At 35.4% G+C, this 16,733-nt stretch overlaps 1 protein-coding gene across 1 annotated transcript in view; it reads left to right on the forward strand.

The window, feature by feature from the left end:
- FBXL13 (F-box and leucine rich repeat protein 13) overlaps window positions 1–16,733 on the forward strand; it is a 96,288-nt gene that overhangs the window by 54,307 nt on the left and 25,248 nt on the right. Inside the window, exons 13-17 of the mRNA XM_074903379.1 lie at window positions 8,063–8,161; window positions 8,785–8,902; window positions 9,058–9,220; window positions 12,064–12,183; window positions 13,195–13,321. Coding sequence (XP_074759480.1) covers window positions 8,063–8,161; window positions 8,785–8,902; window positions 9,058–9,220; window positions 12,064–12,183; window positions 13,195–13,321 — 627 coding nt within the window. The remainder of the gene's footprint in view (window positions 1–8,062; window positions 8,162–8,784; window positions 8,903–9,057; window positions 9,221–12,063; window positions 12,184–13,194; window positions 13,322–16,733) is intronic.

A 16,733-nucleotide genomic window follows, 5' to 3' on the forward strand; every position in this document is an offset into this window, starting at 1 on the left:
TTAAATTTTACTAAGGAATAATAGCACTATAGTTTTGGATGGCTTCCAACAAACTGTCAGATCTATAAACAGCTAGTACTTACTGCATAATGAGATTTGCTTTTTGTAGCCATAAATAGACTAATTCTATGTCATGATTTGTTAGGATTTTAAATCAGGAGCTTTGAAAATGCAGTTTTTACTCAGATATCAAAAAAAATAAAAGCCACTCTGCACTGGAAAAGTACAAATTTACACTTGATTTCCTGAGAAGGAAATTAATTAAAAAGTGAACTTTTGTTACTATTTTATAATGGTTTAATATATAAATTGAAGTAGTATTTATAACTGCAGTCTAAGAATAGTTAATGTTTAGGATTATTTTAGTTTCCTACTAAACATCTAAAGAAAACCAAGGTTTTAGAATCTGGTACTATTTTAGAAACTTTCAAATATATACTGTATCTTGAAACATACTTCAAAAGCAATGTGAAGTGCCAAACTGTAAGGCAATAAAAGCTTGCCGATGTTTTAATAAAGACTGCCATGTGTATTTCTTTATACACTTAGAAGATTCCCCAAATTGCTAAATAGATGTGAAATGATAAAGAGATGGAGTCTGAGTAATAAAACAGTTTAACTTTCCATCTGACAAAATCTTTTCAGAACCAAGGATGAAGGCAGACAGGGCAGCAGTCTGCTCTTTACTGTGAGTGTCTGTTTCTTGTTCCTGAGAATCGTGCTGCGACTATTGTGTGGTGGTGGTGTGAAGTGTGAAATGAGGGCTGAGGTTAGAGGAAAGTTAAGAACTACCTACCCCTAAGTTACTTTTTCAAAATGCCAGTAATTGGTTATTTTTTCCAAAAGCAACATTCCTGCTTGTTCAGAAGTGTAATCATGAGCTGTAAGGATCTGCCTCTAGAAAGCATGATCTAATAGTAGTCAGAGAAAAGTGATCATCATCGAACCGGGAAAACCACAATCCTCCCCTTTCCAGAGGAAAGCGTGTTTGCTCACCAGTGTGTTTGAGAGCTCTGAGAGGAATTCCACAGCTTCCTCCATTTTGGGTTTCCCCACGAATCTGGAACAGTTCTTAATGATTATGACTGAGTGCTTAAGTAAACAGTTAAAACCAAAAAGACCATCGAATTGCATCACTGTTGCAGAAAGCATTTTAATAAGATATAATTCTTTTTCTCCTCCCTCACTGGATGAACTAAACCAAAGGAAAATTCTATAAGGCTAATGTTTCAGAATTAGAAAAATGTAGTGAAGCCGTGTGATAAACACTTAAATTCTGCTAAAAAGTGTTCTATAAAACAGAATATATATTCTATGGAACAGAATTTTTCCTCTTTTTTGATGTTTCTTGTTTTTCATACATTTTAACATTACAGTTCTTTTTATATGAATTCTTATACTACCATTACTACTGTAGGATTTGAACATTTATTTAGAAAGTCCATCTGTAAAATGGGTGATTATGCTAATGATTTTGTGAGTGGCAACTTGAGGACCAGGGCATTTAAATAGCTTGTTAAAACATAGGCAGAAAAGTGGGAATTAAGCATGCATTTTCTATTCTGTTGTCAGAAAACAAGGCAGTCTTTCCTTTGAATCTTATATTAATACATGGTAATAATACTGGATGAATTGTAGGTATGGATTTTTTGCATAAAATCTCGGTAATTAAGGTTGTGTCGTTATGACACACATGGTAAATATTTTCATTAATGAGTATCAATATATTTTCATAACAGTATAGAGGTTCTCTCGTGTCCTGCTCAGAGGTGTCCTATTACACCATTGATATTCTCAGAGAATTACCTAGAAAGCGTAAGATTTTTTTGTTCTGCTTCTGGGACTGAACAATATAGGTGGAAAATTTTCTGCTATTAGACACAAACCTGAGAAGATGGAAGAGTATAAAGCAACTGTATGTCATGTACCGACATATTAGATTGAGATTATACAGCTAGAAAAGTTTGGTGAGAGATATTTTCAGCTAAATTAGAAACATGGAGATTTTCCAAGAAATGGACTTTTTATTTTTGGTGACAACATCTATGGCGGATTTTCAGACTGGAACTATTCTGGCCCAAAATGTGTTAGAGTGGTCTACCAATCGCTATAGTTTACAACAGCTGGATAAGAGATAACAAGCCACTGGGAAAAATAAATTTGACCCTTTCATTTCTTAACATCCTGCAGTGTTTGTGGGGATGTCAGAGAAGCAATTGGCAAATGGGTAGTCTTCGCCAGTTTTCACCATTTTTGTTCCTCCTGCTCTGGCTTCGTTGGGAGAATTCTTATTTTGGCAGCTACTGTCACATTCTGGCATCTTCATACATCTCAAGCAGCAAAAATGGGCCATCACTTGGGCAGAAAATCTGAGCCATGTTCTTTATTTATTGGAGGGCTGATTACATTTCCTGAGTACAAACTCGTGTAACTGAAGAGTACTTTATTATAAGTTACACATGCACTAGTCTATATTTTAAGAAATATGCTAATTCAGGAGTATGTTAATATAAGCTTTTTTTGGACAGTGGAAAATTAAAAGAAAAATAACATGTGGAGGCAAGCCATTGATATAATGTGCCAAACATCTGAAAGGATGTCACAATTTGTTTTATCATTCTTGACAAACACAGAACAAAAAAAGAGATAGCCCCTTGTGCAGCACAAGAGTATTTACTCAATCCTGAACACTGGTTTTCAAGTTTCTGCACTCACAGTGCATTGACCATACTAGATCACAGAACAGTGTTTCTTCAAAATCTCTTCAGTGCTGCAGACAGCATTCTCCTTTGCAGGGTGGATTCCACAAATACAATCAGTTCAGGGGTTAAAGAAAGGATTTTAAAGCAGTACTGGATGCGTAGCAAGTAAGCCAAAACCTGAATAAAAATTCTGTGTGTTGCCATTCTTTAGAATTAAGAAACTATAAAAAGATGGAATTAAATGAATTTTGACATTCTTACAAGCATTTCATCATTTCACTACATGTATTTTCTAAATCTGTGGGGACAAATCTTTAGCTGTGGTTTGCTCCATGTTTGTTTTGATGTACTTCCATTTCAGATAACAGTATACTAGCATACAGTTAAGAAAAAAACACAAATCAGTCATTTACACATTAGACTGAAAACTCACAGCCAAGGAATTCTGTTTTATGTATGATCATTGCATTGACTTCTGACCCGGTACATGCAAGAAAAATAATACATTTATAAAATGATCTTGCTGAGTCATGCAGGAAAAGTCTGTTTTGCCAAAATTTTATAGGATCTAAGACTTATAATAACCTTCAAAACATCCTCCTTCACAACTGGTTTGAAGGAGGAGGTTTAAGTGGGATTTTACTGATCCGAGGCAAAGAATGCAGTATTAAATTCCGTATGTATCCTAACACTGATTCTCAGGTCAAGATGGGGCAATCTGCTAAACATTGAAATTCCAAGTGAGTTGAGAAAGAAATTGTTTTACTAAAGAGTGCACAAAATTTCATATTTCTACACCTTATCTTCAAGAGAGTCTGAAGTTTCATAGATAATCCATGGGGGCTTTGGAAAAGAAATTCAAGATAAAGATTTTTTTGTTCTAGGAACAAAGGAAAATAAGTCAAATACATATGATATTGCAGCAGCATCTAAATGTTGACTAATTTAAACTGAATCTTATCTGAATACATGTTTCACACTGGAACTGTCTCAACCTGATGCCTGAGATCCGTTATTCAGCTTTAAGTTAAAAGGCAGTTCAAGTGAAAAAAATTTGAAACAATCTGTTCAAGGGTATTATTAGCTGCTTCATTATCATTGTTTTTGTCTTGCATGGAGGAAAACACTAAATTGCTGCTATTTGTAGTATCAAATGGCTATGTTAAGCAAACACTTTTTCCAGACAAACAGATTAAAAGTCCTTTAGACTGCAGTTAACATTCTGCAATCATTACTAATATCCAGAAACACATATGCTACTCTGTCCTTCGACATTGTTGAGTTTGATCCGATTACCTGCTACCTACTATCTATCCTTTTGAAATGGGAATTTCACTTAATTTTAGGTGTTTAACCCAAGGTAATGCCTAGAAAATTACCTTAATTTATCTATATAACAATTAGAGAGGGAGAGAGATCTCCAGAGGTCATTCAGACTTTTTCAGGCCTGACCCATCTTTGAATCTTACTCTTTGCTGTACAAAGATCCCAGGTTTCATAATGGTCTAACATAGACACCTCAGTTATATTCCTAATTTCAGTGGAGTAAACAAAGGCTTTAGCATTTGCAGTCTATTTTTAAAATCAACAATATTATTGGAACTTTACTGACTTAGCACTTTTCCTGCCTATTTCCTCGATTTTAAAGTCCCCTCAACTCTACAATTATTACAACAACCTGTAAGCCTCACAAATACTGATCTTACTGCTCAGTTAAATGACTAACATTTGCAAAGTCAGGAGCTTAACACTAGGCTTCTGAGTCTGCATTTAGGGTTTTTTTCAATGATATTTAAAAAATCTTCGCCAAAGGAACAAGTAATGTAATGTAACTAAGATCCATCATTTAACTGTATTTGCATCTGAATTTTAGGTACCTATACATGAGGGATCTTGTATTCCTATTCTCTGTATCTAACTGTGATCACCAGCCTACGTAGGTACTTAACAGTTAACAATGTGGGTTTAGTTAAAAAAAACCAAACTCAAGAACAATTGGCAGCGGGCCCCATTAAGCCTTATACCTTCCTTTGATTAGCAGTCATAGGAGTAAGTTGTAGTTGCTTACAACTGATGCATGCATTTGAACTGAGTCTTACAAAATCTCTTCAGTTTGAGCAATAAGCATAGCTTAATATGGCATGTTCTGCATTATCTCAGCTTTTGAGTGACTGTTCCTTCGGAGCAGAGTTATCCTCATTATAGCAAATCTGTTCAGCAGTTACAAGGGGAAATCCCACTGTCCTATAGTTAAAGCATACTCAAACTGCTTAACAAACTGTGGCAGATTTTTTAGAAAAGTGAAAACCTCAGTGTTCTTTTGAAAAGGCACCATGTTCAGGTTATAATGGACAGTGTTATTACCATGTATTACAAGAAACTGCATGATGTAACATACCCTCTCTTCTCTTGGGAATGCTTTGCTCTTTGTAGTATATGGAACAAGAACAAGACTCAATTACCAGAAATTCACCTCTCAAACTGAAATTTCTAGGGGGTGATTTGTTTCACTTTGACATATTTAATTAATTGATGTGTGTTGCAGAAATGTGTTGTCTTCTGTTGCTGTGCTGCTTGAGAGCCAATGATGAGGAGGCCTGTTGCAGGGTTAGGTAAACTCTTGCTTGAATGGATTGGTCATGCCATGTTAAAGCAACTCGTGCTTCTTGATCAGCAGAGAATGGAAATTTCCCAATACCTCCCTCAGGCAGCTGTTTGCATGATATTCACAGTTTAGGTTAATCCCTTTCATACAGACCAGCGGTTATGGGCTGAGGAAACTAGAGATGGGATTACGTTGCACTACATTACACATACCAATAGTGAGTACAAAACTGTAGAATTTGGACAACTGAATTTCATACTCTGTCCTGAGAACTATCAGCCATCTTTCCATGCCAACGTTTTACATTCTAGTGATCACTACCTGTTGAAAAGAGGATTGCCTTTGCCACAGTAGCACTACACTAGTACTGGTTGTTTTGCAGTCATTTGAGGTGGGCAAATCCAACCTATCCATGCTGATGGGTGAGCTCTGCAGTACTTACCTGCAGAGCCTTGCTGATGTTACCCACATTAGCCAATTCCCAAAGTAATGGTGTCCTTAGGTCCAGCAGACATGTCTCGGAGGGTGCGTGAGAGCCTGGAGTTCACCAAGAGGCTCTACATGCTTTGACCATTTTGTAGTTACAAGATGGTTATTCTTCAGTATAATCCTTTTCTGCAGCCTTTCCTCCTGCCTCCCAAGATTTTGCTCTTTTTCTTTCTCTTTCTTCAGCTCTTTCTTACAATATGGCTGTTTTCAGAGGAGCCTGATCCAGGGTTACACAGCTGCACCATATCAGACTGACCTTGAACACAGGCAGCTGAGAGAGGGTAGTTGATGAGATTTATATCATCATGCATTACCTGTATAATATTTCCTAAGGTTATTTTGATGGTAGGGCTTTCACTTTGTCTTCTTGCAGGCTGTTACAGATCCCCTATAGGAAAAACATTCATGCTACACCTGTCCTGAGCTTAAAAGACGTCGGACTATTTGCATCCATAGTGCTAACAGTGCCAATGTGTCAGGAGCCACACCATATTCTGTCTGTCTGAGCATGAGAACTGCACAAACACATCAAGGCTAAGAACACATTTGACAGACATGTAGCCAGTTCCCCTCTGGTGCTGACACCACCCTGCACAGGGGAGAAAGTGTAGAGTGCCACCATCCCTTATGAAGGAGAGACAAGACTTTTAACATCAAAACATTTTTAAAAAATTATAAATAATCTCTTTAAAAGGCCACTCCAGCCTGAAAATAAAGAGCAAGCCAACCTGGCCATAAGTTAAAAGATGGGGCACTATGCCAGGAAAAAAAAAGACAGTCTGCCTTGATTATAACTTGAAGTCACTCAGTTCATGAAAAAAAATCTCACACTCAAAAAGAACCCAAACATTAAGTTTGCAAAAAGAAAAGCCAGAAACCCAATGTGTTAACCACCTCACTCAATGCTAGAGTGGAAGGAAAACAGTCTTGGCCCTTGTTTCCACTGATAAGTAGTTGTGGGGAACAGTCAGATGTGCTACAAAGGCTGGATGGAGGCTGCAAGTGCGAGAACTGAAAGCGTTTTCTGGTGGACTGCTACTGCACTGACGTGTGATGGGTGATTAGCTGCTGTTAGCTTCTGGCTTGCTTTTCTGTGACTCTCTCTTGTCTGCTAATGGTGGCCACTGTCTGACTACATATATAGCCTAAGCAAAGCCCGTGTTTTACACTGCCACTCCCCTTAAGCAATGTAACTAAGTAAATCAGGCTTCCGCAGCAGCTGGAGAGGTGGGGTACAGCAAGAATCCCTCCCAGTAGACTTTATCTTTGAAGTTTCCCCCTTTGGATTCTTGTCTCCAGAGGCCTTTTTTGGTACACAGGAAAACATGTCAGACTGCTTTTTTTTAGATGTTTGCAAATGAATTCCTTGTGCAGAGCATGGCTGTAGTCTGAGCTGCACAAGACTATTATATTATGCAACTTCAAAACCCTGGGAAATAGTGAGATCTCTACATACAAATACCACAGGGGACTATTTCATGGGGAGGAATCATTCACATCCATGTTGTCTGTAGAACACGGGGGTAAAAGGAAACTGTCCTGTGCTTTACACAGGAATTGTATGTCAAAGGAACTATTTCATATGCCCAAGAGTGAACTGACATCTATTGAATTTGGGCAGTTGAAGAATTGACTCCCTGGAGTAATTCCCTGAAGTCACTCCCTGCAGTGATAAAGGGATTGAACTGAATTGACAGGTCCATCTGTCCATTCAGAGTTTCACTGAATATTGCTCTGTTAGAGTATGCAGAGTTGGTGGTGTGGTCCTACATGAGGGATTCTGTAAACAAGATCCATGTTATTGTGATTGCATAGGATTTGCATTCCATCCGAATTTAGCACACATTTTACTATGGATCTGGAAAAAAGCATGAAGGCAGTTTACCACACTCAAACCTTCCTTCAAACTAGATGTGAGCACCTGCCATGTGCATGATAATATTGGGAGAACAAAGGTAGAAGGATGTGACAATGACATTCATTGCTACTCCCATAAATGGTGTTGACTGTAGAAATTGTTGTGCCTTACTCTAGCTTGCTTAGTAGATACATTTTTGGAACAGATCCTGGATTTGGATGATGTTAAAATTTCAGAATTATATATATATATCACGGGTCTGTTTTTCTTTTAGTAGGATTAATGCATATCTTGTTTTAGTGGGCATCTAGATATCTGTGAATTTGAAGTATTGAAAAGATCTCAAGCCTTTCCTGGTATTGCTTTTGTTAGGCTTGCTGAGACATAAATATTTTGTTTCTTACTTAGATTTCAGTTGATGGCTTCAGAAATATTGCCCGTGGCTGCAGTGGGATTCAAGATTTGCTAATCAACAAAATGCCAACTCTTACAGACAGATGTATTCAAGTAAGAAATTGAAAATAAATCTGTACTTTGAGAAACTTTCTGATATTGGAACTGGGAACTCTCAACTGACTTTAAAGAAAGTTATGCAGATACAATTTAAGAGAAAAATTTCTCCCTGAAAACATTTTTTTTAAACTATTACCTAATTATGTTTATAAATCTTGCTCACTTGCAGTCACTTTCAGAAAATTTCAGTTGTCTTGTCTTTTGCTACATGGGTAATGGCTAAATTATGGTCTTCCAGTTTATAAGAGTTTTAATTTTTTTTCAGTGTTAAGCAAATATAATATTTGGGCAAAGCATTCTGCTACCAATTTTGACCATCAAAAAAGAATTTTAAAGCTCCTGCAAAAGTGATTGTTAACTAGATCTCTGTCTCAGGTGTCTGCCATACTTCATGTCTCCGTTTACTTACTTTTCCTTGTGTTCCCAAACATAATAAACATATGGAGAATTTCAGTAGTTTGTATATCGCTCACTGGCTAGAAGTTACTGTTAAAATGGATTATAACTATTTGCTTGAAACTGTAATATTTGGTATTATGTGCAGAATATTTGCTGATCTTTTTTTATGTGACGGCATAAGTATATGAATATTTTATTCCACCTTTTTCCTTTTAAAGGCTCTGGTTGAAAAATGCCAACAGATAGTGTCTGTTGTCTTTCTTGACTCTCCACATCTTTCTGATACAACTTTTAAAGCCCTTGCTGAATGTAAACTTGTCAAGGTCAGAATTGAAGGTTAGTATAATAATTCACAAAACAATTAGGAATATGTATTTTTGAAATTAATCCAGATAATTTGAAATAAATCTTTCAGCTGACTTCAGCAGGTTTTGGATCAGGCCCTTAATGTATGTCAGATGTGTAACTTACATCTTTATATATTTCAACAGGGAATAGCCAGATTACTGATTTAAGTTTCAAATTGATGAGTAAATTCTGCCCATACATCAGGCACATTCATATGGCTGATTGCCAGAAGATTACAGATGCTGGTCTTGAGATGATTTCACCACTGAAGCATATTCTTGTACTGAATGTAGCAGACTGCATAAGGTACTATACCACTTCCAAATTTCTTCAAACCATTGCAAAGGAGTTTTATTAAAGTTAATTATACTTGTAATAAGTCCAGTTAGCATATCTTTCAGTTTTAAAAATAAATTCTTAGAATGTTAACACATGTATGTTAATATGGAAAAAAATACAGAAGTAGGTTTTTTTCCCATGTCATGTTTTCAAAAATCCATTCATTATTACTTCAGTTTAAGCAAAACAACTGTAGATGTAATATTACTTAATAACCATGACATATTTTAGTGCTGGAATGTGGCTACAAAGAAGATGAAAATGATAACCAAAGACAATTCCAATGCTACAACTCTATTAGGATTTGGATATTGTTTAATTTTTTGAATATTAAAATAATACTTTCTATACTATCTAGTACTAAGATAGAAACAAAACTACCAATTTTTTACAATTACTAAGACAACTTTGTAATTTATGTTGTAGAGGAAGCATATATTTTATGTGAAGACTGTTTGCTACTTCAGGTGTGTCATGTATCAGTAGAAACAAAGACAAATGGAAGGGCTTCCCAAACTGCGCTCTTGTTCCCTGTTTTGTGGTGTGGTGATGGAGTCAAGGGTGGGAGGGAACAGGGCAGGCAAAACCTCCAAACATTTAAAAATCAGCAGATCTATAAAATAATACAAAGAAGCTGAATTGCTACTTATCTTAAAATTTCTGATGTCATATGAAGTTTTAGCGATTCTGCTTTAATGTGTAACGAGAGCACTTTTTGTGCTTGTTAATGCTGTATAAAACTCTGATAACACTGCGTGTAGATGAGCTGAGAAGTGCTGGAGTAGTACCATGACATCATGTTGGTAGTTCAGTGGGGCAGATGGGACAGCTGCCTGCATTTTCTGTTTTAACATTTAGAAGGCTGGATTTTCCAGTCTGGTAGCCAAATCTTGGGCTGTGAGTGTGCTTGCACATGTGTCTACTGTCTCTACTGCTAAAGAATTGCTGAATTGCCTTAACAAAACTTTTCAAACAGTTGTGAAGCTATTGTAAAACTCGGTGCTTGTATTATTGATTTTGCAGACACTTGGCAAAGTTTCAGCATTAACAAAGTTATAGATTGTAACACATCTAAACTTGGTAAAGAGTTTCAAGAGTTATGAAACGACAAAAGGGGGATGCTAGTATTTGTGTCTCTCTTATTTGGACAGCGTGTTGCTTAAAAGTTCACGTTGTGAGTTAGAACATTTAGGAATTTCCCATAGAAATCATGGGAAGCACCATACTGGTGGTAGATTCTTAACAGATTTTGAAATGCTTAGCCATCTTAGTGCTCTTAATCAGTTTCCTTTTTTTCATTGGCATTTTATCTTAGTCTAAGATACTAATTTTTTCTAACTTAAGTGATAAGGAAATTTTTTTGTGAAATTAAGAGAACAGAAAGAGCAAATCTACCAATTCAGAATTCTTAAATTACAGGAAGTATATATTTGACTACCTGTGAAATATGAGGAAGGAAAATTAACTGATCATGATTATTAGAATGATGAAATAATAGAGATTTGAGTAAAAACATGTCTAAAAATGGATACAGACAATGTGGTGGCTCATACCTTTGGCACATTTTCCCAATTTAAGTATGTTATCTTCATGTGATATGATAAAGCAGTATGTGGTCTGTATTCTTATACAGTTAGTCAGCTGACTAGAGAAAATTAGCATGTGTATTCACAGCACAATTATTTCAGCCCTCAAGCCCAGTGTGATTAGAGAATATCTTTTTTTTTTCTTTTTTAGATTCAGTTGACTTTATTGTCAGGATCTGCATTCCTTACAGAGTCTATGCAAGTTAATTATACTGAAAGTATGCTTCTTAAATTTATCTTTCTTGAATGAAAAACAACTGCACTGTGAAATAACACCAAAACTACCACAGTTGTTTCAGAGTGATTAACACTTTATGAACTATGGCTTCATCTGTAGCTTGTGGTCACACAATGAGGCTCTGTTCAGGTTACCATTTTATTAGTAATGCTATTCTTACCCATATGTTTCTGGGACTTTGGGATTTGCAGTGATTCTTTGTGCTGCAACAAACCGTGCAAGCCAAAATATGATTCTGTCCTACAGAATTCTGGGATTAATTTTTTATTCATCAGGGAACACGGAAAAAATACTGGGAATGTGTTGAAAATCTAAGTGTACAGTAATGTTAAATACCAGAGATACGAACGGTATTGAAACATCCAAGTTGTAGTCAGCTGTCCAACCCTCTCAATTTGGCTGCAAGATTTTCTATCTACTTAATTTTTATAACCTTTGTGTATATTATAAATTAGCTGTGTTTGACATTATATGCAATTAAGTGAAACACTCCAAGGATAAACTCAGGTTAATTCTCCATGCATATGTACAGAACAGCTACTACATACATATAATGCCTATGACTTTTGCTTCTGTGCTAGAAGACCATTTTTCCTTTAAGTTATTTCAGTACCTTAAATTAACAAAGTTATTAATACAAATATTACTCTGAAATGTTTAAACAGGTTCTGATACTTTCTAGATATGTTTCCAAGCTCTGTCTTTTGAAGTGCTGTCATATTTGAGTGTTGGAACTAGTGGAAGTTCCTGTAATTGCCCATAAACTTTTTTTCAGAAAGTTCTGGTTTTCAGCAGTTCCAAAGAGCAGCATCTTTCTAATCTAGCCATTAACGATTCTGATCCTGTCTGGGTTTAAAAAAGCTATTTAAAAAATACCATTATTAATTTCTGCTTATTTACAATGTAGGCTGAATGCAAATTGTATATTGACTTGTATGGAGTAGGAAAAATACATATTATAAATATTGTCTACATTTCTCTTTTAGAATCAGTGATGGAGGTGTAAGGTCTTTTGTACAAGGTTCTTCAGGAACTAAGCTAAGAGAGCTGAATTTGACTAATTGTATTCGTGTCACTGATGTTTCTGTCACAGAAATAGCACAAAGGTACCATAGTCCAGTACAATATTTTTCTAGTCTCGTTAGACTTTCAACATACTTCTAATGTTAATGTTCTTAATATGTTAATAAATGGGTAAAATTATGCAGCCAATTATATACAGAAATTGTACTAGATAAATGACTAGTCCCTTTTGGCATTGTGAATCTCTTAAAAAATTATCTATTATATAAAGGGGAATTCATCGATATAAATATGGAAATCTGAGAAGTCTTCATTTTAGGGGGGAAAATGTATAAATGATGGTTGTCAGTGACATTAAAAGATTAGCATGTATAAGTTACATTTTTGTAAACTCAGTAAATACCGATGTCTGCACAAGCAAAAAGCACTCTATTGCTAAACTGCCTCAATTCCAGTTCCTCAGAAGCAGTATTGGGTAGCTGAACATCACTGAGCTTAAACGCACTGTTTGAGGAGTCACATTTCTCAGGTTGTCTTGTTTGGTTATGGGAACGTATAGTTTACAGTGCTCACTTATGCAGTAAAATTCAGTCTTCCATGTATGGTCAGTGCTGTATCTGCTCGTTTGCAGAACGTGGCAACGTGTTCATCTGCTGTGTACCGTTCTGTGTGTAGCTGGAGCTGGATGTGGGTACAGCCATGGGGTCCCAAATCCTATCACTGCAGTGAGCTTTAAAGTTCCTGTGCAAGATATGAAGGATTTGGAGATGGGGACAAGTATCAAATAAATTTTTAAAATACTTTTATTTGTTACACAGCTCCTTGATTTTCAGATTTTGATTTAATTGCTGTTCATGGTTTGAAGTATTTGCGATGTTTGTGCATTATGAGTATAATCCTTGAAAGTGCCTATGTAAACTAGGTATCAGAAGTCTGGTATAATTCCATGGGTCTAGAGTGCTTATTTTCATAAGTTCCCTGAAAAAAACTTAGCAAGGTTTATTACAAAAATGTACTTGCTATACTACATTTCTGTAACAAAAGTGGAAAGATGACATTTGTGTTTGGTTTTTTTGTTTTTAAATTTAATTTAGATGTCGTGAGTTGACCTACCTAAACCTGCGTTACTGTGAAAATGTGACCGATGCTGGAATTGAAGCTTTGGGAAATATGTCATCATTGATATCCATTGATCTCTCTGGAACCAGCATCTCAGATATGGTATATATATGTGATTGAAGAATGAAGAATGTGTTTAAATTTTATTTAGGCTTTCTGAAAAAATGCAATAAAAATCCATTCATTTAAAAACCTGCATCGATTTGAAGCACTGGAGTTGCAGTATCATGAAAACATATTTTAGAAATGTATATAATACAATATTAGCCTGTGTATAGGCAGTACCCAATAAAAGGTAATTCTTATGTTGAACAAGTCTCACATTTGAAAGAGAAACAGAAACCATCAAAAAGAGAAAGTTTGGCTGCTATGAAACTGATCTTGAAAAAATGTTTGCTAAACAGAATTTTTTTGCTTCAGGATAATTAGACCTAAGGAAAACAAGGAAAAAAAGTAATTTTTACAATTTAAATTTATAAAAATAGTCTTTTCCATTAACTAGATTTTATAGTGAAAAATCCTGTATGTTAGCTCTAGCAGTCACTGCTCTACACTGTGGTCTAGAAAATAATTACTTGTGAAAGAAATTCTAACAAGGTATCTTCAATGTGTCAATTTGCTAAGACTCTGCAAAGCAAAATAATGAATGTGGGAGCCAGGTTAAACACTGCAGGCCTCCACATTAAATGTTCTTGGCAGGTCCTGCTTTGTGCACAGGGTTCAGAGCCAGTTCTGCAGTTTCTTTTACTTTGGGGGCAAACTCTTCTCACTGAACACAGAAATCTAGGAGAAACTTCATGAAGAAAACTTGCCATAGAGACTAGTCACTGTTCCAACAGAATTCTGACCAAGAACTTTATTATTTGACTCTAACAAAGAGTTTGTGCAAAAGTAATTAAAATGTGAAAAAAGTAATTAAAATGCCTGTATCTTTTCTGGAGGCCTCAAAAAAAAAAAAGAAAAAAAAAAGCAGCTAAGTAAAGAGGGTTGGGAAATCCAAGCAGACTTGATTTAATGTGGCAATTTGAAATATAAAATTATATCTGAATGAGTTTTATAATGCCTTGAATTACAGTCCCACAGTGTTTCAACATAAATGTTTTCTGTCTCCTTGCCTGCCACAGCTAGTCTTTTAAAATGCTTTGTTACTTCTTACTCTAGTTTTCACATAGCACAACCCATGACCTTGGCAATAAACCAAGCTCTTTTGCTTACACTGCATTTCTAAGGCTTTCAGTTGCCTCCCTCCCACAAGACAGATAAATTAACCCGGAAATTAACCATTTATCATGTTTGTAATTTCTGATCTGATTGCTCATACTAGCTACAAAACTGTTATAGTTTTTTGCTGTTCACTGTGTTTTTAGGATGTAACATTCATGCACGTATAATAAATACATTTTCTAACCTTAAAACATGATTTGATAAAGGAAATCTAGCAATCTGCTTTGCAACAAGCTACTATTTGTATGTGTTTTTATATTATGCATTTTATTAGCATATAGGTGAGGTTGTATTAAGATACCTTTCAATTTAGACTTTGTAAGTACTGTTGCCAAATTGCTTTAAAAATGTAGCAGAGAGCGCAATGTTTTATGTGCTGTAATCAACAGCGTTACGCTCTGCTGATAAAGAGAAATTATAAGGCTCATATGCTTTCCTGCAGCCTGTGCAGTAGATCTCTCTTGCTTTTGCCTTGTTGCTATTTAGTGTGTAACGTGTAGAATACGCAACATAGATTTGCACTACACAGGAGAAATTTCCTTTCCAGCTTTTCAAGTGATGACAGAATCATTCTGCCCATCAAAGCAGAGCAGAATTTAGTGCAATAAGGATGACATATATGTAAGGAAAGGATAGAGGAGAGGCAGATTTTGTTGCAGATTTGTGCCTCAGTATGACTGACTTAAATGTTAATCAAAATGGAAGTTTTTTTCCACTGTTTGTGCCTCCCTCTGTAGTTTCTCTGTTGCCAAATAAGTGAAATGTTCCTGTTGCACTCTCTCTTTCATTCAGGGAATGTGTTGCATTTGGAAGAAATATAATGACAAAATTTTCTTGATGAGATCTTGTTAATGAAGTACCCTGTAGGCTCACAGTAATTGAAATATGCAATGTTAATAAGAAATACAGCACTCCTCTCTCTCTCATGTTTGGAGAAGTTTATTATCCTTGTTCCGAGTCTGCTCGTCAACAGAAAGACTAGGAATTGCATAATAATCATTGCGTGTTTTCAAATTTGGGTATTGTATAGAAAGTTATGCATTTTACATTGAGAGAAAATGCCTAGGTAAACTTCTAAACAGAACCTAGAATAAGGCAAGTAATCCATCACATGCTTAAGGTTGTGTGTACACTTATATGTCTTCCAAAATAAAAATCAAAGAGTATTCTTTAACAAAATCAAATATCATCCCATGAAAAGGATATCAGCTTTATGCATATGAGAGATTGGTGGCATACCACAGAAGTTTCTTCACTTTTCTCATTAGAGCTTTGACTAAATTGCTCTTACTCATATACAATACATAACAAAACATAAAACACAATTACATTTAAAATATTAATTTATTCACTCAGTTATTTTAGCATTCATCCTTTTACATTTCAGAAAATATTTCTTTATTCAAAATTGATTTTTTAAAACTAAATTAACACACGTTTTTAAGTCTCAATAACTTTTTTTAACAGTGGGAAGGACATTTTTTTTTGTCACTGCTGAAGTACTACAAATTGTTTTCTTAGGGTTATAAACAACTTAAAGGAGACATACAAATGAAAATATTTCAAATTTAGTGACAGCATTTTTTTTTTAAAGACACAATGACAGTGCAAAAAGTGTTGAGTTTTTGAAAAGACTATATTTAAATTCTTTGAGATAACCTTTTTTCTTGCTAGCCTTCTATCCCTCATTGTTTTTCCTCACCCTTTGCTCTCCTAAACTCCCTGGAATAGGGTCCATAGGTTTCTGGTTGTTAAATTGTGAGTATTGTGAATATTTTCATGAATGCACAGATAATATTGTAATCACAACTCATTTTAGATATCATTGTAAAGGCCTTTACAATACATGCAAAGTGTTTAAGCTTCTATTATGGGCTGGAAACAGTGGCATTTAGGGCTAAAACCTGTTTATCTTTCTTATAAAAGCAGACCCAGTGACTTAATGGAAAAGCTTCCATGAGTTAGAGAAGCGATTTTATTTATAAGCTTTATTCTAATGTTCTCCGTATTTTTGTTAAAATGTCTTGAACTTTTTCTGATGTCTATACTATACAGCTTTGGCAGTTTTGCTCCAAGTCTGAGAGTCTGAAAGCATTCAGCTGCCTAGCTTTACTCATTCTGACACAAGCTGCTAATGCATATGGCCTGGACCACCCATCTTCTTGGGACATAAAATAAACCATTAAGTATAGAAGTTCAGGACATTTGAAGAAAGTATCTTAAGTCAAGCAGGATTTAGACAGTCAGAAAAACCATAGCAAATAATAGTAAAAGGAACTGTTAAAGAAAC

This window comes from Athene noctua, chromosome 3 (genome assembly GCF_965140245.1).
Source record: "Athene noctua chromosome 3, bAthNoc1.hap1.1, whole genome shotgun sequence".
NCBI classification, from domain to species: domain Eukaryota; kingdom Metazoa; phylum Chordata; class Aves; order Strigiformes; family Strigidae; genus Athene; species Athene noctua.